The 23,621-nt window shown below is 33.1% G+C and overlaps 1 protein-coding gene across 1 annotated transcript in view; it reads right to left on the reverse strand.

Moving 5' to 3' along the window:
- LOC133192268 (vascular endothelial growth factor receptor kdr-like) overlaps positions 1-20,515 on the reverse strand; it is a 41,680-nt gene extending 21,165 nt beyond the window's left edge. Inside the window, exons 1-6 of the mRNA XM_061328266.1 lie at positions 20,461-20,515; positions 14,950-15,148; positions 4,514-4,564; positions 4,189-4,248; positions 3,981-4,059; positions 3,469-3,653 (exon numbers count right to left, since the gene is read on the reverse strand). Coding sequence (XP_061184250.1) covers positions 3,469-3,653; positions 3,981-4,059; positions 4,189-4,248; positions 4,514-4,564; positions 14,950-15,075 — 501 coding nt within the window. The 5' untranslated portion in view covers positions 15,076-15,148; positions 20,461-20,515. The remainder of the gene's footprint in view (positions 1-3,468; positions 3,654-3,980; positions 4,060-4,188; positions 4,249-4,513; positions 4,565-14,949; positions 15,149-20,460) is intronic.
- Between the last annotated feature and the right edge of the window lie 3,106 nt (positions 20,516-23,621).

Genomic DNA, 23,621 nt, shown 5'->3' on the forward strand with positions numbered 1-23,621 from the left:
GTTTCATGATATCTTTCATCATTATAAATGGTATAAAAGTAAAACATTATTATACAATTATAGCCTTTTGATGAGGTTAATACCTAGATATATAGACCCTAGAGAAAGCATATCGACCGAGCACGATGTGCTACGTCGATATGCTTTCTCTAAAGTCTATATATCTAAGGATTGTACCGAAAAAAATGGCTACAATTGTTATTTTTTTTTTATCAGTTAAAAAATGTCTTTAAATCCATGTTTCTAATACTCAATACTTTCTCATATAAGGCATTGTTATGTCATTCGCATTATGACATCAAAGTTACAAATAGCAGCTTCAGTATCTTATTTTAAAATATACAGTTTATAAAGACTATTGCTACGTTAGCACTATTTTTGCTTCACAGAAGAACGTTTCCAATTCTAGAAACAGAAGGTTTATAAATTTTTTTAGAACCTTAAAATTGAGACACCAAGTTTATAAGACTTTTAATACTTCATCATGTGATCTACGTTGAGTCAATCAGATTGCTTGCAACAATAGAGAAAAATAATAGTTAGGTTTATTCAGAAAGTTATAATAAATGCAGAAAATGCGAGTTAAACATTGTTTTTTTTTTATATGTACATTCAACGTTTATTTTCGCAATTATTATAATTCAATCGTCTTCAAAAATGTATGGTTTTTTTTTTCAACTTGTGTTCAAGATTACGTTCTGTATCTGACAAAATGACTTCTATGTAATGTTTGAGTTTTTCAATTTCTAAGGTACAAACGATAAGTTATTCCTCTTGTTTCTCATTTGATCGGCAATTTAAAAATTTTCAATGTTTCGAGAACAGGTTTCATACAGTTGATCCTTTAGATAAACCGAAATTCGAGTCATCAAAACTTTTCAGACCAGGTTGCTTAATATGAATATCCCTATATTTATTGCGTGGACCCTGAGGTCCACGCAGAAAATATATAAGTGGGGTTAAACCGGATGCCATGGGCTTACGTCAGGCTACGCATGCGCGAGAATGCTAGAGAGTTCGCCTCTAAGACAACTTGTCCTTAGAACAATTCGCCCTTTTTGAATTAGAATACGCCAATCCTTGGAAAACCTCGCTCTAAAATCTGCACATCGTATTTATTTATTCTTTGGCGTAACTAAGATCTGAATTTCTCTTTAATACATATATCCTTATATACAAACTATATTCGATGGTACAAGCATTTTAGATAAGTAGGAAGAACTTATATAGATAGCTTAACAGCTTGAACATGTTGAATTAAAAACTTAATTCAACTACTAGGTTTTAAAACATTTACCGGCATTATAGTTTTGTGCATCAAGGTTCGCAAAATAATTTGATTGACAGCAATCCAAATATAGCTTGATAAAGGCCTGTAGCAACGTTTTTCCACGTGGGGGAGAGGAAGAAACATTAAAAAAAATCTGCGTACTACAGATCTGTGGTACAAGTTTAAAAATCAATAAATCTAGTGCAGATGTCAAGTCCCAGTCGTTATGGGTTACATGTATCGAAATAGCCCAATTTTTTTAAATAACAAAACTATAGGCCAATCGGGAATAAAATTTATCAATTTTGCTATGAAAGTACAATCACTCAAAGTAGGCAGTTCATCGTAGAAATTGTTAACGAAAGGTTGACCTGTGCCACCTTTCAGAGTAACCAATGAACTCGTCCATGGATGCATTGACGGTCGTTGTAACAAGAATAGATATGGGTTACCCCATATCCAAGATATTCGACTTTTTAATTTTCTCCAATTTTCACTAGAAAAAAAAAAAATGCACATGTTATGAAACTGGCGTATAGTTCTTCATGTCCGAGCAAATTAATACCGTCACCAGTCGAAGCGACACTAGCAAACAGTGCACACACCTGTGCTTGCAAGACTAAATAGCCTAGGTGAACACACGTGCGATGAGATCAATCGCATCTTCTCAGAACTTATGGCGAGCTCGGAAAAACACGTTGTTTTGCCGAGAAGTTAGGATTGCAGGCGTTGTATATTAACCATTCCGTTATTTAAAAGAGACAGAGAAAAAAAACACAAAATTAATCTTTTTGTGTTCTTTAAATCAATCGAGATAATCGATAACCTAGCATCGTTTTAGATAACTCGAGACCCTCTAGTGCTCCAGTACAGGTTCGAATCCAGCAGTTTTTGAAAAAGGGGGGGTATAGGTCACACTGCAGGTACTTATATTTAAGCCCGTAGCAACGATTTTCAAAGGGGGCAACCTCCAAAAAGAGTTGACAAGCAACAATAAATAAATAAATTAAAATAACAACCTGTGCACCACACTGTAAAATCCTATTTCGGGGGGGGGGGGGGGGCTTCGTCTAAAGTTTTCGGTACATTTTGATTTCTTTTAAATGTTTGATTGTCCGTATTTTGAACCTTCCCGCAACATAAAGTGCGGGGAGATTCCAATGCAAATCAAAACTTATATATTCAAATTATAACAAAAGATTATTTTTTTTAGGAAAATGTGAGCCCCCTCCCCAACATATTACGGGGGCATTTTGCGCCTTTCTCTTTATTGATTAAAATATCCCCATAATATAAGGAGAAAAATATTCTCTTATGCATACTCCCTTTCATGACTTTTTAAGCATACTTCTTAAAGTTAGTTACTTTAGAAGATGGTCCAAAAATGGCTATGTATGTTCGCCGGAATCTTCCGATGAAATCAAAGTGAAATCTTTCATGTTACGTGTGGGTGGTTGAGGCCCGGGGCCGGGGTTGTGAAGGTACACGGACGAAAGCAATAAGCAAAACTCTATCTAGAGAAAGGGCAGAGATTGTAGTGCTTATCTTATTGAAAATACTAGACGTAAAAATATCTGTATTACAGAAAAAAAAAACACACACTCTCTCTCTCTCTTCCTCTTTCTGCAAAAATAAATGGGGTTCCAACATCCGAACCCCCCCCCGTTTCCTGGATCCGCCAACGGAGTTAAAATTCAACCATTGCGACACCTGCACGCTTAGGCCTCTTTTAATTCTGTTGTTAATTTTAAAGGCTACTTTACCAGTGTTTACAATTGTGATAGATACCTAGATCAACATTTCATATTCACATCATTGCAAGGTCATGATTTTTTTTTTTTATCATTACATCCAAATTAAGCAGACTTAAATAACGATGAAAATTACAATATACATGTAAAACAAAAATTTAAATTTAATAACATCTTTGTAAAATCACTATATCTAGAAATTTTCTTTGAATTTCATGTAGAAACACATGCATATGGTCCACGTATTGCAGTCCTTTTTTAAAGGACAGCAACTTGTTTAATTAGAATAAATATGTCAATATATAGCATGCTGAATATCTTATTGTCGATCATATCGTTTGAAAGTATTTAAGTTTTATCAGGGCGGACAAGAGATAATAAGGTTGTGGGCCTAAAGGGAAAAGGACGATTATGGTTTATTTTACATGTAAATTGAAATATACCCACAATGGAAATAAGCCGCCAATTTTCCTCCTGATGCTGTTTTACTTTTCTCCAGACGGTGTACTCTGCATAATCACGGCTAGTATTTTCTAAAGACCACTTCAGGGAAATGTTAAATGTTCCCGACAGGTTTCCATATGCTGGAATATTAACTCGACAAGTCTGTATAGCCATATGCTTTAGGTTACCTAAAAGTTCAACAGAGAAAAAAAAATGAATATCGTCACTTTAACTAACTTAAAAAAAAAACCCAGTTCATTACCCCTACAGTTTCTATGAATTTATCTTCATATAAAAATTAAATTATTATTTTCCTTTACAGATTTATTTTTTTATTTATTTTATTCTCTTTTGTTTGTTTGTTTTTTTTTTTGGGGGGGGGGGTTGGGGGGGGGTTTGGCTGTTGGAAAATTTATTGTTTATAAACAAGGATGACATGCTCTTACCACAAATTACAAACAATCAGAATTTTTTAAGATTCTGTTACTTAAAGATTGTATTCGTATGATACAAACCTGGGTTTAAATAACTTTCATTATAAGATGCAGTTTCCATGAAGAAACAGCTTGATAAGCAGTTTTGATGTGCATTTCCCTAAATAAAATAAAAAATGGCGTAAAGAGGAAATGGAAATGACATTCACTTAAACATGTTTGTCAAATAAATTCCTGAAATAATGATCATCGTTTCTTGAAAACCCAGAATGCGGCCTTAATAACTTACACATGCAGCCTCACATTGAACTTTTTCCTGACGCTGTGCGTAGAAGCATGGTTTGAGACACTAAAAATATAAGTAAACAGCAATTGAAAGTTGTCGTGTTCGACGGACATTTTAAGAATTTTGTAGAGTTGGTCATATGGAGATTATGATTATATTTCTTTTATTAATTTCATATTTTATGGGAAAATGGCAATGAGTAAAGAAAAATGATTTATTCAATGCTGTTCATAATTTTAAGCAATGATATAAGCTGCATTTGCTTTCTTATGTATATTCTTATATTTATTTATGAAATTATCTTGACAAAGGTTGATATCAACCTTACTTGTTCGCAACTCGGTGTATTGCAGTTGAAATCTCCAGTTTCTTTGATATTCTAAACAAACAATTGAAATTAAATCTAATATGAAAAAGTAATAGCAATCATGAAATACGAAGACAAGGTACAATGCAAAGAAAAAAGTCCTAATTTGAAGAAAAGAAATTCGACATCATAAGGACTTGTGTATCAGAATACCGACCAAAAAAAAACTGACATCATGTAAAAGGGGAAGATAACGAACAGTGATCGATTTCACAAACATCTATGAACAATACAATTCTGTGAACAGGGCATAAAACACGGACCCCAGGAAATTTCCAAGGTGGGATCAGGTGCCTCTGATCTAGCATGATCTGAGCTAGCATCCCCTGTCTAACATACACAGCTGCCGTGAGCCCTCTTTGTATTGATAAGGTTAATTGATTAATTGAACATTCCGTAGTCAAATTTAGTCGAAAGGTAGTTTTTTTTTTTTTTTTTTTTTTTTTTTTTTTTGTGCGGAGTGTGCTCCTTGGTTAAAGTAGTGTGTCCTCATACTGAAAGATATTTCTTAGTACTATACGTTATACTTTCATGTTAATAACTTTAATATGATTCGTTGAGAAACATTTGTTTAAAAAACATTGTTTCCCTATGAATTATGAAGCAGCGCTCTCGAGCACGATATAACTTACCAACATGCTTGATGACGGGTTGGTCATTAATCAGATAGACAGAAAACTCGATCCGCAGTCAAATTTAGTACAAAACGCAAAGACCTAACAATTTGTGTGAAACATGTCAGCTAAAATACAACCCAATCATAATTTATATTTGCTAACAAGGTCATTATCACGACCATAGAATTCAATTTACGTACTGCTGACTTTAAACGAGTTGTTAAAAAGAACCTTGGTAACATCAACCTTTCAGTAGTCTGTATCGGTCTAAAATTGAAAAGCATGCTCCTACGTACCAAATAGGATCGGAGATGCATATGTTACATCGCATATGTAACTGATAGCTGAAAATAACTTCATAGGTTGACGATGAAAAAGATAAAGTCATATCGTTTGTCATACAATGTAGTTGTCAGTAGGCCCTTATCTTCTATAATCAGTAAAACATACATTCATAATATAAACAAGAATTTCTTCTTTTTTTTCCATTCCATAATATGATTTTTGTCAAAATAAAAGTCAAACTATCTTTACTTTATCTAGATAATAAAACGTCAGACATTTTTAGCTCACCTGAGCTGAAAGCTCAAGTGAGCTTTTCTGATCACCCGTTGTCCGTCGTCCGTCCGTTCGTCTGTCCGTCTGTCCGTCCGTCCGTCTGTAAACTTTTCACATTTTCAACTTCTTCTCAAGAACCACTGGGCCAATTTTAACCAAACTTGGTACAAAGTACCCTTGGGTAAAGGGGAGTTTAAATTGTTAAAATGAAGGGCCAAGTCCCCTTACAAGGGGAGATAATCAAGAAAAGACAAAAATAGGGTGGGGTCATTAAAAAATCTTCTTCTCAAGAACCACTGGGCCAGAAAAGCTGAAACTTATGTGGAAGCATCCTGGGATAGCGTAAATTCTAAATTTTTAAAATCATGACCCCCGGGGGTAGGGCGGGGCCACAATAGGGAATCCAAGTTTTACATTGAAATATATAGGAAAAATCTTTAAAAATCTTCTTCTCAAGAACCACTGAGCCAGAAAAGCTGAAACTTATGTGGAAGCATCCTGGGGTAGTGTAGATTCTAAATTGTTAAAATCATGACCCCCGGGGGTAGGGCGGGGCCACAATAGGGAATCCAAGTTTTACATTGAAATATATAGGAAAAATCTTTAAAAATCTTCTTCTCAAGAACCACTGAGCCAGAAAAGCTGAAACTTATGTAGAAGCATCCTGGGATAGTGTAGATTCTAAATTGTTAAAATCATGACCCCCGGGGGTAGGGCGGGGCCACAATAGGGAATCCAAGTATTACATTGAAATATAAAGGAAAAATCTTTAAAAATCTTCTTCTCAAGAACCACTGAGCCAGAAAAGCTGAAACTTATGTGGAAGCATCCTGGGGTAGTGTAGATTCTAAATTGTTAAAATCATGACCCCCGGGGGTAGGGCGGGGCCACAATAGGGAATCCAAGTTTTACATTGAAATATATAGGAAAAATCTTTAAAAATCTTCTTCTCAAGAACCACTGAGCCAGAAAAGCTGAAACTTATGTGGAAGCATTCTAGGATAGTGTAGATTCTAAATTGTTAAAATCATGACCCCCGGGGGTAGGGCGGGGCCACAATAGGGAATCCAAGTTTTACATTGAAATATATAGGAAAAATCTTTAAAAAATCTTCTTCTCAGGAACCACTGAGCCAGAAAAGCTGAAACTTATGTGGAAGCATCCTGGGATAGTGTAGATTCTAAATTGTTAAAATCATGACCCCCGGGGGTAGGGCGGGGCCACAATAGGGAATACAAGTTTTACATTGAAATATATAGAAAGAATCTTTAAAAATCTTCTTCTCAAGAACCACTGAGCCAGGAAAGCTGAAACTTATGTGGAAGCATCCTGGGATAGTGTAGATTCTAAATTGTTCAAATCATGACCCCGGGGGGTAGGGCGGGGCCACAATAGGGAAACATTGAAATATAAAGGAAAAATCTTTAAAAATCTTCTTCTCAAGAACCACTGGACCAGAAAAACTGAAACTTATGTGGAAGCATCCTGAGGTAGTGTAGATTCTAAATTGTGGGGGTAGGGCGGGGCCACAATAAGTATTACAAGGGGGGGAAGTCTGGTAATGAACAGCATGGCCAAAGTTACTCAGGTGAGCGATGTGGCCCATGGGCCTCTTGTTATGATCCTTTTATCTTGCTATGGATGAAATTTTCGTCGAGTGGGTTAAAGAGATCTAGAAAATTAATATGCTTCGCCCTTTGTTAACATTTACGTTGTTTTATTCGTAATTTGAATAGAACCAAACTTCCAAGGAACAAAACTTGCCAAAATAATGTCTTTTTCTCTGCCACAGGAGTGATAAATCTAGTACTTACAAATTTTAGTACCTCATATAATATGGGATAGGAGGACGTGTTAAATAGGGATAGGAGGAAAAATGATTAAATTGCAATTTCATTACATGAACACATTTGAAATTGTATAATTAAGATAAAAAAAAAATTGTAGAACAATGTTTAGACCGACTTTAAAAAAAAGTTGGGTATGAATTGCACTTTTAACACGTTTTTTGTGACAGAAATAAGTGTTCGTTTAGCTATTTTACCTATTTTTACCTGGGTCTCACATGCAATTTTTTTATGCATGACATTCTTGATGTACTTTTCATAATCAAAACAATATTCTTTGGAAATTCAATTTGAATATAAATAGCCATGGTTTCAATCCAATCAGAAAGTCTAGTCAATGTGTAAAATTTTAAACAATGTCACTCTATATTTGACCTATTCAAGATACACTGGGTTCTGTCATTGTCAGACTCTAGAGTAAGGTATATTGTACGTTTTCTTGTATAGATTATGAGCATCTAATTTTTATGGTTATTTTCTTTTTACAATCAAATCAAAAAGTAAAATTTTGTGGAGGTACAACAAAACAAGAGACATTGTAGTTTATATATTGATACATTTTACACACATTTTGCTTTTTATTCTTTTGTACTTAAATATCTTACTTGCTTGATTCCAGGATGAAAAAAACGTTTTCAAAACAAATGGAACGCAATGATATGTGCCGTCAATTTACAAAAAACTTATTCCAAGATCTTGAGCTGATCATCGGAACTCAAATATATGATTTTTTTTTATCTTTTATAGAATGGGCTTGCATTACTTTGCAAAGACTCTCCAAAAGATGCCGATATATAAAGATGTAGACGTAAATATATTACAAGTTTTCTAAATATTGCTGTGTTTATATGGCGAGGAATTTACTCGTAAGCAAATTTACTTCTGCGACCAAAAATGAATTTACTACGCTTTCTCCTATGATTTTATGTACTTTGAGTAGGTACCAGGTATGTATGTAAACTACAATTCTACAAATTTTGAACCATGATTCCCATAAAATGATATAATATTAAAAATGGGAATCTTTCATATGTATATAAATTTGGGTTACTGTGTGATGCTTCTTTGAGCGTATAATTAATAATACAACCAAACCTTTGTGTGGTCGCAATCATGCAATTTATTTCGTCGGCGGTCATTCACCTTCTAAGGATATAGGATATTTACCAAAAATGTAGACAATCCACTTCTGAAAAATGTTTGCCATTTTACAGAATTCATCATTTTTTAAATACATATATGCCCTAAATAACACTAGAAAATTAACGCGTTTAGCTTTTTAAAAGTAAAACACATGTGACATAATTGCATTTTTCGCTTAAACAAGAGCTAAATTTAGAGGTCGTCTTGCTTTTAGAAGATTTATAAACAAAGAATTCTAATTTTTCATTTGTATCCATATTTACGAAATCAAATCTCTACCTTTTGCAGTTGTTGACATACTTTTAAATAATTCAATGGATTTAAAAATCGTTACCGTAAAACTGAAAGCAATGGCATATTTATTAATAGAAGTATTATGGAGTGTTCTGATAATTTTGATCGGTTTCACGGCACACCCTTTCTTGTCTATAAAGCACTTTAATTTTTGTGTACCTATCAATTAAAATGCAAAAAAAGATAACATTTTCAGAGAAACCTCATGAATTATTACACATCGAAAATAAATAAATAAATGTCATTGATTGGGCTCCTATTAATTGCTGTCTGAGAATTGTAAATTTTAAGTCGACTCTAGATGGGATAGTCGATTTTTTCTTAAATGTGGAATGAATTAATTAGGTGGATTTAATTAAGAAGTGCATTATTTACTGTTTCTCACGATATATGTGTATAAATGTGTACAATCATAAGCTGCCAAATTATACGTCTATAAATAAGAACTTTAAGGAAAGGATTATAATTTGAAGCTATAATTCACAGCATCTATCACACAAATGGGTGTTACCTTTCGACAGGGGAGACATAAAATGGCATCAAATCTCACCTCTTATGATTTTAGGGGTCTGTATTTGCTCTGTTCAAAATTTGTCTTCTTCCAATGATTTTTTGAGCTTGGTCACTGTTCGTTTTTTTTTTTCATATTTCATCTAGAGAGCAGTATTGTTTAACGTTATTACATCGAAACCTACGAGGGTTGATCCAAACATATTGTCACAACTGCTAAAAAATCTTTAATAATTTAAAACTTTTCACCAAACTTTATACACTAATACCACTATCGATTTTGAATTTGTCCTAAAATTTCATTCAGATCTATTCAATACTTTATAAATACTCTATCGCAAATGTACCCAAGTCGTAATGACGTTTCTCTTGGACACTATTTTTGAAACTGATGATACATAAGATCTGCAAAAAAGGAATGAATTTACAACTAACATTTGGACAAAGTTTAAAAATCCTTTTAATTCTACTACTCAGAACAAGACGGTTGACAGCAAAATGACAGTTAAGATTATTAAAAAGAAGCAGGTGAGAGATTAAAAAAATGCGCATCTGGTGCATCAAAATTGGTACCGTATATGATTTACATTATGACCCCTGGGTCGAGGCCTCTCCTTGTGGACTGTTAGTCCCCGAGGGTCTCTACAGCCCAGTGACATAGTTCTTTGGACTATCTTGAAAATACGGATTTATATTTAATTGCTGTGGTAAAATTTGAAAATTTATTTCAAGATTAGGGTTTATCTCCCTCATGCTCTGATCTTTCGACGTATTTGGCTCCAGTCCTTGGCACATTTTTTCAGCTCTTCCAAGTCTTTTTTTTTTATTTTGGATTTTCAACGTTTCGGCTCGAGCATCACTGAAGAGACATAATTTGTTGAAATGCGCATCTGGTACATAAAAATTGGTACCGTATATGATTTACATACATGCAGATAATCTGTATATGAGTGCCGAAAAGTAACGTCATATCGACGTCGTAACATTCGTACCGTGCGGCGATAGACGAAACTTTTTACGTTCTGATTTTTAGCTCTACTGGTCAGAGACCAGAAGAGCTTATGCGATAGTAAGGTGTCCGTCGTCCGTCCGTCTGTCTGTCCGTCCGTCTGTCTGTCCGTCTGTCTGTAAACAATTTTTCAAAACGCTACTCCTCCTACAGTTTTGGTCTGATTTCAATATAACTTGGCACACAAGTAGACTACACTAAGATACATAATTTAGTGCATCGGTTTTTGATTTCGATGGACGGTGTTGCCATGGTTACTAAAAATAGAAATTTCTGTGAAATTCCTTTAAAACGCTACTCCTCCTACAGTTTTGGTCCGATTTCAATATAACTTGGCACACAAGTAGACTACACTAAGATACACAATTTAGTGCATCGGTTTTTGATTTCGATGGACGGTGTTGCCATGGTTACTAAAAATAGAAATTTCTGTGAAATTCCTTTAAAACGCTACTCCTCCTACAGTTTTGGTATGATTTCAATATAACTTGGCACACAAGTAGACTACACTAAGATACATAATTTAGTGCATCGGTTTTTGATTTCGATGGACGGTGTTGCTATGGTTACTAAAAATAGAAATTTCTGTGAAATTCCTTTAAAACGCTACTCCTCCTACAGTTTTGGTCCGATTTCAATATAACTTGGCACACAAGTAGACTACACTAAGATACATAATTTAGTGCATCGGTTTTTGATTTCGATGGACGGTGTTGCCATGGTTACTAAAAATAGAAATTTCTGTGAAATTCCTTTAAAACACTACTCCTGCTACAGTTTAAGTCTGCTTCTAATATAATTAGGCATACAAGAAGACTATACTAAGATACATAATATATTGCATTGGTTTTTGAATTCGATGAACAGTGTTGCCATGGTTACTTAAAATAAAAATTTCTTTTAAATTCCTTTAAAACGTTACTCCTCCTACAATTTTGGTCTGATTTCAATCTAATTTGGCACACAGTTAGAATACACTACGATACATAATATGTATTTCTGTTTTTTTTATTTGGGTGAATGGTGTTGTCATGGTTACTAAAAATAGAAATTTCCGTGAAATACTTTCAAAACGCTACTACTCCTAGTTTTCATTTGATTTCAATATAACTTGTCACAAAAGTAGACTACATTAAGATACATAATTCTATTTATTGTTGCATGTTGCAATGTTTCAAATCCAAGTGCTACTTTTCTTTTGTTATACAAACAGACCAGTAGAGCTACAGTCTCATCAGAGACTTCTGGTTTAAATATATTATTAAGAGTTGCATAGGTTTAAATGAAACTTTAGGATGAAATCACGAGATACATGATGATAAAGGTTACATATATACAAATTTATTCAAAATCTTATACACGAGAAAAAGAAATCTCTTGCTTTGGCCTCCAACTCGACATTTAGATATATCGACGACGTATTATCAATACACAATAGTTATTTCCATTCATATGTCGACACAAAAAATACCAGTGAGCTTGAAATAAGAACTACCACAGAGTCTGACTCATCTGTTTCATAATTGGATATTTTACTAGAAAAAGAATTTAATGGTAATCTAACAACAAAATTTTATGATAAACGTGATAACAATTTCTAAAACGAGTTAAGTTATTGACAAACAAGTTGAAGAAACAAGAATATCAACATCCTCTTTTCAAGTCATCATTTCGTAAGTTCTGTGATCAATAAAATGGTCTTATCAGCAAATACAATCTATCGTTAAATTATATGCTGACTAAAGTTTTCATTCTAATTGTTAGGCCAGTATTAACACACTGAATTGTCGATGGATTATTCTGTTATTTACCGATCATGGAGCACACAGCTTGTGTGACCGATCGGCAGGGTATGCTCACTCCTCTATGGCACCTGATCCCACCTCTGATGGAGTTCCGTGTTTGCTCTGCTCCCAATTTATCTTGTTTTTATGGACTTTGAGTTTGAAAATTGTTCGTTATCTCCATGTTTCATATTAAGTTTTCTCGATGAAATATGTGGATAACGAACAGTACTCAAGCTCAGAATCCCATTGAAACAATACAAATCGTTAGCAGGGCAAATACAGACCCCTTAAACACATCAAAGGTGCCTGGAGGAGTAAGCATCCCCTGTCGACCGGTCATATCTGCCGTGAGCTCATTGTCCGGATCGGGCAAACGGAATAATCCGTAGACAATTCAATGTCTAATAATGGCTTAACAATATGTATGTAAAACGTCAGTAGCATTTGACTTATTGATAAATTGCATTTGCTGACAAGGTCATTGTATCGACGATAGAACTTGTGAAATGATGATAACATTTGATTATTAAAGATTTTATAGCTGTTGTGACATTACTCTTGGATCAACCCTCTCTATTGTCTCCATGTACAAAATGGCAGACGTCTCAAAACGCTTGATTAAAAGATCGTACTTTACACTATTCTATTTATGTTTCCCTTAATTTTTTTATAAACTGTTGCTATTTATCATCAGAGACTCGCCAAATGCAATAAAAATAAATGAAACATTTTCATCATAACTTGCATCAACATTCTCTTATGATTTGAAGATATCTAATTGTAAAATAATTAAGAAATAAGGTATCATTTTTAAACATCTATCGGGATATAAATACGGGTTGGTCACGAGATCAAATTCCATAAAGCCCGAAGGGCTTTATGGTAAATTTGATATCGTACCAACCCGTATTTATAGCCCGATAGATGTTTTAAAATGATACCTTATTACTTATATTTACATTTGTGACTTATTCATATTTTATATTTGCCTGATTATAATCTTTAACGCGTGAAACGTTTTATTTTTCAAACCTAACGGCACGTGTTTGATCCACTGATTGCGCGTCGACCCTTTATGACGTCACTGAGAAATTACGTCGAACGTTTATGACGCGAGGAACCCGTGTTTATACGGATATAGATACGCGTTGATTTTAATAGTGTTATATAAAAGAAAACATTTCCAAATGTAAATATTATGAAATAAAAGACGTTAACGAACACTTATCTATCTCAATATACCTACAAACAATACGAATCTGTGAACAGAGCACAAAACACGGACTTAGAAATTTCATAGTTTGGATGAGGTGCCTAGGAGGAGTAAGCATCTCCCCTTTGACCGGTCAGATTATTATTATTACTATTTTTTTTTTGCATTGATACGGTAAACGGAGTACTCCGTTGTCAAATCAGGTAAAAAACAAAGACCTTACAATAGGTATGGGATATGGTTTCTGACAAGATCATTATAACTACTGTAGAATTTACGATATGCTGACTTAAAGGGAGGTTGTTGAATCCATCTCACATCAGATTGTCTCGTTTCAAAAATAGATCGTACCTAGAGTATCTTGAGTACTGAGAAAGTTTGGGACATAAACACTTTTGCAGGTGCTAGCATAATTTTACTACATAAGGATCCCACTTTGGAACGTGGAGACCGGTCCTTCGGAAAATATCGTATAAACTGAGGTCCCGTGTCGCATTAGGCGCTGGCACGGAAAAGATACCTCACTGCTCATTGACTCTGAGTGCCGAGTATGGGTCAAAATTTGCAGCTCTCCACCGGCAGAGGTGGCGTCTTCATATGTCATATGTTTTCATATGAAAACTTCTCGAGAGGGACGCTAAACAAACAAAGTACATAAGGATAGTTGAAGTCATCTCGTTTGTCATACAATTTAGCTGAAAGGTTGACCCTATCGTCTATAGTCAGTCAAATATCAAATTGTAAGACAGTTGTAGTGGACTCTGTGATGCCTTTCATTTAGAGTTCACTACTTCTTCTCGAGTGGAAGTATTTGAATAAATCCTGCTTCATATGAATTACAAAAATAGAATGAAAGAATAATGAATGAATGTTTCTTAGGAATATTCATATCAGATAAACGTATATTAGAGTTTTCACTCTATAGTGAAAATATATAGTCGTACCCATTTGTACATTGTTTTAATCTGTGTTACGAAAAGTTTATTTGAAAATGAAAGACATACGGAATTCATTTTTGTGTCAAAATTTCTTTCTAATGCATTTGTTTTTTACTTAAAGATTTAGCGTTTGTTTTATGAAGCACAGCTTATTTACAAATTTGAGGTATAATATAAGAACTGTGAAAAATGTAAATACAAATCTTCCAAAAGACTCCGACCTCCATTTTATTTCTGTATCTTATCTGATGTAGTTACAAAACGATAATATAGCTCATAGATTATATTTCTACAAAACATATTCACTTTTAATGCTAAAAAACGTATCAAAAATAGACTTTTTCTAAAATTATATAAAGATGTGCAATTGTAATATATGAAAAAGAAAATATGTAGTAATCCAATGTAAGTTTAAAATTCATTGATCAATTAAGTTTCCTTGACTTTATATGAGTAAAAGTTTATAATTTAAGCAAGTTACCTTGAGATGACACCGGGCTTGACATTGATCGACCACACTCTCCTCCAGTTCTGTATAATTGTGTTTACTCATGATCACCACTTTGAACCACAACACCATAAACATAACAGAAAATAAAGGTGACATCCCGGAAGTTATTTAACTAAATCTCTACTGCTACAATGAAGGAACCGGAAGGTATCCAATAATTCTTCAACAGCTGCAATGATATAACCGGAAGTTATCGATTTGTATTTCTACAGCACAATGTCAGAATGGGAAATGTATCGTGATTTATCCAATTATACAGCTAAAATGAAGCTATCTATTTTTCCACAGGTATAGAGATAAAATGGGAAATGAACTGTTTTGCATACACCAATTTCCTATAAGTACATAAATCTATTAACCCATAATTGAACATCATCAGAGATTGAAGTCAAATAAGAATAAAGATATTATTTTCAATGTTCCCAACTATTATGTAATCAACTAAGTTAAGGATATGATAAAGCAAATTCAACACAGTAGAGGCGTTATAAAACATATTATATCTATAACTCCTCCGAGGACCAGTAAATATTTCTCTACAAACAATGGTTTTCTATTTTTTACATCAATAGATTACTTATGAACAACAGGTGCATAACCAAACCTTAAATCTTAAATTGAAATGAGTATCAACTTTCTATTAAACAACAACATAGACTAAATTATAATTTTAAGTAGTAGGTATAAATCGTACGACAATTAATTATAAATACAATACAATCCAATGATTTTTTTTTCTTCCCACAGACTCTTCGAATCTTACTTTAGAAACTGTTTGTTTGTTTGCTGTTTAACGTCCCTTTCGAAAAATTTTTCACTCACATGGAGACGCCACCACTTGCCGGTAAAGAGCTGCAAATTTTGACCTATGCTCGGCACTCGGGGTCATTGAGCAGTGAGAGATCTTTTTGGTGCCAGCACCTACTGTGACATGGGGCCTAGGTTTATACGGTCTCATTCGAAGGACCGGTCTCAACGTCCCACAGTTGAATTCGAACCTTAGAAATAGTCATTTCATTCTTAAATATTAGGATATGACATATCAGGAATTTCTAGGCAGGGGTTATGAAATTTTTAATAGAAGGAAGATTAAGGCTTTCCATAGAATATCACATTGCACACTGTGCCTTCACTTTTCTGAACTTCCCTATATTATGTGGTAAAGAAATATGACGTCAATTCTATGCAAACTTAAGCTTTTAAGACAGAGAGATTGCCATAAACTTTAGACCTTATTTCAAACTGCATGTAAAATGTAAGAACTCTGTTGCAAACTTCAGATGTCTTAAATGTACTTTTGAATCTTATATGCCTGAATATTTTAAAATAATTTTAATACATTTAATTACATTTGACTAAAATTTAGCGTCTTCAAAATGCTGACAAAAATTAACTTTCGTTTTTATACCGATAGTCAGAGGTAGAATTTTTAATGTGTGTAAAGATTCTGTCGCAGTTGATTAATGAGTATTAGTCTGAGATGTTTTGTGGATTTTTTTTATGTATGAGAAGTTGTTCTCTAATTGAATTTTGCTTAAGAAAGTTGTGCATTGGCTTCGTTTGATGCAGATTACGGTATTGAGTGGAAAATAATTTAATTTGCAGGTAAATTGAATTTCTCGCCGAATATTTTGTACGCTAGTAATAGTCTGAGTTTTCCTAAGTACATTTTTGGTATGCAAAGATTTGTGAAAGATTTTGTTTGTCTAAAAAAAAATAATAATTGTTCTCATCGGCTGCACAGACGCGATTTATATAAAACATTCAAACTAAATTATAAATGACCGTCATGACCAATGATACCATAACAAATATATTACATGTAACATATAGCTTAAAGAACCCTCTATTTAAAAAAAAAAACTATGCTTAAGTACATAAATTACAAATTAAAATGAAAAGCGACCTCAAAATGCAATACTATGTTTTGAATTCATTTTAAGCTTCGGGAAGCCTTTCTAATTGTTCACATGAATTACTGATAAATCAAGAAGACAACAAGGAGATGTTGGTAATTTCATCGTAAATATAAGGACCAAGGATTTGTTTTAGAATAATTATAGGCAGGTACGCATACGTATGATTATTTTTCATGATGCACGTTTTGAAGATATATTGTTGTGCATATCTGTTTAATTTGAAATTACTGTGGTTCCATTAATATTGGTGGGTATCAATTTCTGTGAATCAATTAAAATTGACAGTTTCGATGATTCATATATTTCTTGACATTGACCTTAACTTAGTTAATTGATTATTTAAGATATTTGTAAAAGGTGAAGATTACGAACAGTGATCAATCTCATAAATCCAGTAACAAAACACAATGGTGGTTAGAGGACAAAACCATGGATCCCTAAAAACAGAGGGCTCCTGGATAATGAAAGGAACTTTGATTGAAGTCAAAATCTCAATCATATGTAAGTTTTTTATCATTTGTGATCTGAACTCTTCATTTACAGAGAACAGCCATTTGATGATGCAAAAATGACCCTAGCCGTAGGAAAATGTCATTTTTGTAGAAGAAGAAAACTAGGGGTCAACTTTCTACATGTGCAACCTAAAAGAAATTAACTCCTCTTGAAAAATGAATCCTTCCAAGCAGAGTGATACAAAGTTAAAAAAAGATAATTGATGCCAAGGTTTGGGTCTCAACTGGTGATTCTCTTGCGTTTTCTGACAAACACGCAATTAAAATTTATATAACAGCACTAGTACTACATGTATTTTAGTAAACTTACTGTGATCTCATCACACACTAAAACATGTACAATAGATACGTCACAGTGGCCATTGGTTAAAGATGTTATTATGTGGTCTAAAACGTAAGTCTGGACGACATTTTGTTATCGCTAGACCTATTATTTTGACCGAACATTTTCTCGGAGATGACTTGGACAAACCTAATGAAATTCTTATTTCAGAAATGACGATCAGCAATTCTAAAAATTCATTAAATATTTTGATTTTTCAAAACTGACAATACAAATAAAAATTATACAATACAAATAAAAATTATGCAATACAAATGGAAAATTGTACAATACAAATGGAAACATACAATACAAATGGAAAATTATACAATGCAAATAAAAAATTATAGAATACAAATGGAAAAAAAAAATGTTATATTCTTCATGTCTTCATGCGTCTTTTTAATCTTAGAAATGAAGCAGAGTCGTATGGCAGTTAATCGAAAGGATACGGTGGGTGCAGTAAAACTTAAGCCCATAATTGCAATTTTATTGTGTCCGCATCACGACAGAATATGCAGGGGCGTTGTCTAGATGTTATATAGTATTTTCTCGGGGTTTTTTTTTTTTAATAAATTAATTTCCTTCCCTTTTCTCAATACGTTTGTCAGGTCTTTCTGCAGAACCTATAATTAATTTTAAAAATTATGCAATGACTTTGTGTCCTTTCCGTAGGATGCGGTTTAACATCAGAACATTTATGTGATTGTGAATAAATAATTAAACTAAATATGTGTTCTTTTTATATGGCTTTGATACATTGACCTTTTTGGAGGAGTAAATCTAAACCTATCCACCTCAATGACATTTGCTGTTTTTGGGGTCAAAATAATGTAACCAAGTCTCATTAATAGAGATTATGATCCTCTTTGGAAAATACTAGCCGTCTTTCTGAAATCTACGCTTGAATATTCTTCTTTTTCCATCATTTTTGTTTTCTTGCTATCAGACATTGGTCTAGGGATCCATCTTATATTTATCCAATACATATCTGAATCATTGTATACAATCTAATTAGCAGAAACATATAAAATGGAGAACTGTTTTTAATATCTCGTTTTATCTGAAGGTTTGCTTTAATATGTCTCTAGAATTCTCTTTAGACATCAAAGCCTCTTACAACTACGTCTGCCGTCCTTAAATATTTTGAGTAACAAAACTAAAACTTGTGATACTCAATATATTTTGTTGGCCTCTTATTTGGACTTTTGAACTCTCTAATTTATTTGTGAAAAAAACACACACTCTGTGTTTTTAAAGGAAATACTTTACCCTGAATATCGATCTTTATTTCTGCACACACTTGCATTCTGTTTACTTTATGTATAGGTTACTATAAGGATATTATGAAATGTAAAGATAATGAACAATTATCAAGCATAAAAAATCCACTTAAACATTACTGATTTAGAGCAGGGCAAACACGGACCCATGAAATATCAAAGGTTGGATCAGGTGCCATTGAGGAGTCCATGTTGACATGATATAAGCTCTCTGAGTCCGTCCTGTGTTTTGATTTCGTAATTGGGGTAAACGGTCGATTAATAATTATTAGTATAATGACTTGACAATTTGTATTTAAAAACAATTAGCATTCGACCTGACCAAAGACTGTATTTGCAAGCAAGACCATTGTTTACAATGTGTACACTTTTAAAGAAAATGTTGATAGCTTTTCAGCATTAACTTATTTGCCTATAGCCTGCCTTGGTTAAGATTTTGACCCTTGTTTTCAGAAAATGTTTTGGTATTGATAAAATGAGAAATCGATGTGTCTTTCTACTGAACATTCAAATGTGAAACAGATGTTGCATACTCTATAGTTTTTTTTAGTAAGGGATGATTATATAAAGGGTTGAAAGATTATACACGCTAATCCATTTAATTTTCGACAAATTATGTAAAATCAAATTTTTAAAAGTTTTTTTTAACAATTCAGTATCTACATGAGCACCACTTTTCTAACATGTTATTGCTCATTAGTGATCCAGTATGTTCTTTCACTGCAGTGATAATTAAATAAGGAGTAAAGAAAGAGACTTGGTTTTAAAGAAACTGTGTTAATAAGTTTAAGGAAATAAAGCAGTAGAAAAAACCTCCATAACGTGTAATGAAAATTGTTTTAACGATAAACTTTTTTTATTTTTTAACAATAAGAAAAAAAAGCAGAATGCTTTTGAATACAAATATATATCAAATTTTATATGCCTGAAAACCCCGTACATTATTAATCAAATGAATTTTGAATGCAAATAAATATAGGAAATGTAAATTGGATAACAAAAAAATCATGATAGAGTTTTCTGAATGCTTTGAAGGCCACTCGCATAACACACCTATAGCGAAACAAATTAAAAGAATTTCAACACCTTAGTTATCGAATAGTGCACATAGCACAGACATATACATTGACATCAGATATCCATTTGGAATGGTATTGAAATCTCGTGGATATGACTTTCCACTATTGCATTTCCATATCAGACTATATAACGACTTCCAGTAATCAATTTTCCTTCCGTAGTTCACTTCAACTGATAAATCTCTCCAAGATAATTGTCTATGAGGAAAAGTTAAGACAAATCTGTCTCCCTCTCTTTATTGTGATTTTATCGATAAAGAATGCATAATGATCATTAAAATGAAACAACAGGAGGAATTTTATATACACTTTACAGTCATACACCACTACGGCTTAGGCAAAAAAAATACTTTTTAAAATACTCACCTTTAAAAACAAGCACACGTAAAAAATAATTCCTTATTCAGTACACCTCTCCTTTCATTAGTTGTATTAAAAACAAATAACATTTTAGTCCATGTTTTCTGTTTTGTTGTTAAAGGTCATTTCCTTGTAATGAAAAAAAAATTGTAAAAATTTGAGAAGTTACAAAACTGACAAAGATTTATGTCAACTTAATCTAAATAAAACAGAACTAGTTATGTCAGATTTATTTTATAACAACATTAATCATGTCGGACTGGTCCATCACTGAAGCACATATCAGAGACAATGTCTAATTAGTTTCCACCTAAAGACTCAACTAATTAATCTTTAGCGCGACCAAACTTCCATTTTTGAATTTTCAGTCTAATTATTTTATTTGTTTTTTTTACTTCGTTATCTTTTAATAGTTCCTACCTCACTTGGAATCATGCATACATTCCTCCCAACCCCCAATCCCATCGCACGATCCATCATTGGAGACCTTTTTTTTCACACAGAGGGTGACATATACTTTTATTTATTTTCTTGTTTTATTTGTGTATGGTATAATTTTGGATTGGATCCTTTTGCAGAAGTGTGTTTTATGAAGGTATTTTATTTGCTTTCCAAAAATCATTTACATTTAAATTTTTGAACAGGGTTTATTTTCGTAGCATAAAAATTAGAGAAAGAGACAGGGCGGACCTTAAAACGCAGTATATTTAAAGGTCCGACCTCTATAATTCAGAGGTCTTACTGTTAGAAAGCAAACATTTTGGACAGAGTTTATTTCCGTAACATAAAAACTAGTCAAAATGGCAGGGCGGACCTTTAAACGCAATATAATAAAAGGTTTGCCCTCTGTTTTTCAGATATCGTACTATTACAAGGCGAAAATTTTGAACAACGTTTATTTTCGTAGCATACAAACTAGAGATAGGACGGACCTTAAAACGCAGTATAATAAAAGGTCCGCCCTCTATATTTCAGATATCTTACTATTACAAGGCGAAATTTTTGAACAGGGTTTATTTTCGTAGCATAAACATTAGAGAAAGAGACAGGGCGGACCTTAAAACGCAATATAATAAAAGGTCCGCCCTCTATATTTCAGATATGGTACTATTACAAGGCGAAAATTTTGAACAGAGTTTATTAAAAGTTATCGTAGCGTAAAAAAAAATCGTTAAAATGGCAGGACGGACCTTAAAATGCAGTATAATAAAAGGTCCGTCCTCTGTTTTTCTTTTTTCCCACATACATGTATCTCACTTACAAAGGAAAAATTATGGAAATGCTGTAATTTCCTATTGTTTTTTTTTTCTTTGTTGGTTCGTGTGTTTTTCCAGGGTAAAAAGATAATTAGGTTTTTAATTTTAGGATGGACGCTAAATTAACTTAGAAAACTCTTGGAATGGCCTAATTGTGCATAAGAATTGCAGATATACTACATGTAGTAGTGTACTTTTTTTCATTTAATATGCTGACAAAAAGACAAAACTTTAATGTCAATTAATTATCCACTCTATGTACGTTTGCAGGAGATGTGTCTACTGTATTGTATATCTATATGCAACCATAAACATCTGTCTGAAGGGACCAAGGATACATATTATTATTTAATTAGTAATGTTGATGACGTGCAACAAGAGAACTATAACACCCCCCCCCCCCCATCACACACACATAAGTAAAAAAGAAATAGCCGCTTAAAGTCGAAGAATATCTCATTTAAACCAAAATCAAAATAAATATAAAAAATATTAACAAAAGAACACGACTTGGTGGTGTTTTATGAATTTTTATATCAGTCACGATCTCAACAGACACTTTCCTTTTTATTTTAGGGGGAAATACATGTCAATGGCTCTGTAAAACCCCTCTGTAAATAGTATGGGTGGATAAGATTCTCCCTAGTAAGAAGGTGGAAAAGGAGAAAATTCTGCACTGAAGCGTACTGAGTATTTCCTATTGTGGATAATAAAGCCGGGGTTGTTTCTTCCAAGCTCGCTGCATGTCATTTCCGAAATTTTGCATTGCATTTCCGACATTTTTTGTTTTCATTTTACAATACAATCAACACTAAGTCTAGTAAAAATACAAAGTTTAGTAATAAAATGCAATAATTTCAATAATAAAACATGCAATTTTTAATCACCAAATTTTAATGCCCACTGAATTATATGTGTTTGAAAGCACCGAAAAACAGAATCTCCTCTACTTTGATTACTTTATTCCGTCAAACATAGTTTCTGTATGTCATAAATTCTATCTTAACCTTTCTGATCTCAAATTCAGTATGATTATCTTGATTTGAAAAGATGAACAAAAATTCACAATTTACACTTACATGTGTCCGAGGATAAAATCGTCATAAGATTCTTTTAAATATAAGCAGAACTTATTATTTGGAAATCAATGAATTATTCTTGATTTATTCTTTAATATTTTTATAAGGGAAATTTCAATTTTGTTTTCATTGCCGGAAAAGTACTTTATGATGATAAATGTCAGAGATGAAAATTTTAAAACGTCAGAAATGAAAACTACAAAATGTAGGGAATGAAATAAACAATATTTAAAAAAAAATTCCGGAAATAAAATCCTATGCTAGGCTCATTTTCCAAAAGGAGAGGGGTCTTTAAACCCAAGCTCGTTTTTCCGGGAAAAAATATTAATGCGGGAGGAAAGTCTACAACATCAGTACTTTTTAAACTATTTGACATGTATCAGCATAATTTTGCTATACCCCACCCACCAAAAATACAACAATACCATTTATAATCTTTTTACTTTTTTGGGGGGAGGGGGTGTTTTATTGCTTAAAATGTTCAACTCGTTGACTTTGGTTTGATTTTGCCAATTAATGCACATCTTCCTTAACCAGTGTTAACCCCGGGGTAATATCAAGTAGAATGAAATAATCGTTAGTCTTTAACTGGATAAGAAACGATGGTTATAAAAACACGGGGGATATGCGACTTCAAGTTTTTGTCAGGTGAGACAATAGGCCTACCCCCCAAAGCACAGACATGTTGTTTTAATAACAACGGGATAGGCTAGTACACCGTAACACAAGTCCATGTCAAAGTGACCCTCCAATTATTTTATAGTTAGATACAATATGAATCGTAAGAATTATGCATAATTATTATTAATGATATAATGAAATATCTTTCGAA

This window comes from Saccostrea echinata, unplaced genomic scaffold (genome assembly GCF_033153115.1).
Source record: "Saccostrea echinata isolate AGI-Se365-2 ecotype Australia unplaced genomic scaffold, CSIRO_AGI_Sech_v1 ptg000025l, whole genome shotgun sequence".
Taxonomy (NCBI): Eukaryota; Metazoa; Mollusca; class Bivalvia; order Ostreida; family Ostreidae; genus Saccostrea; species Saccostrea echinata.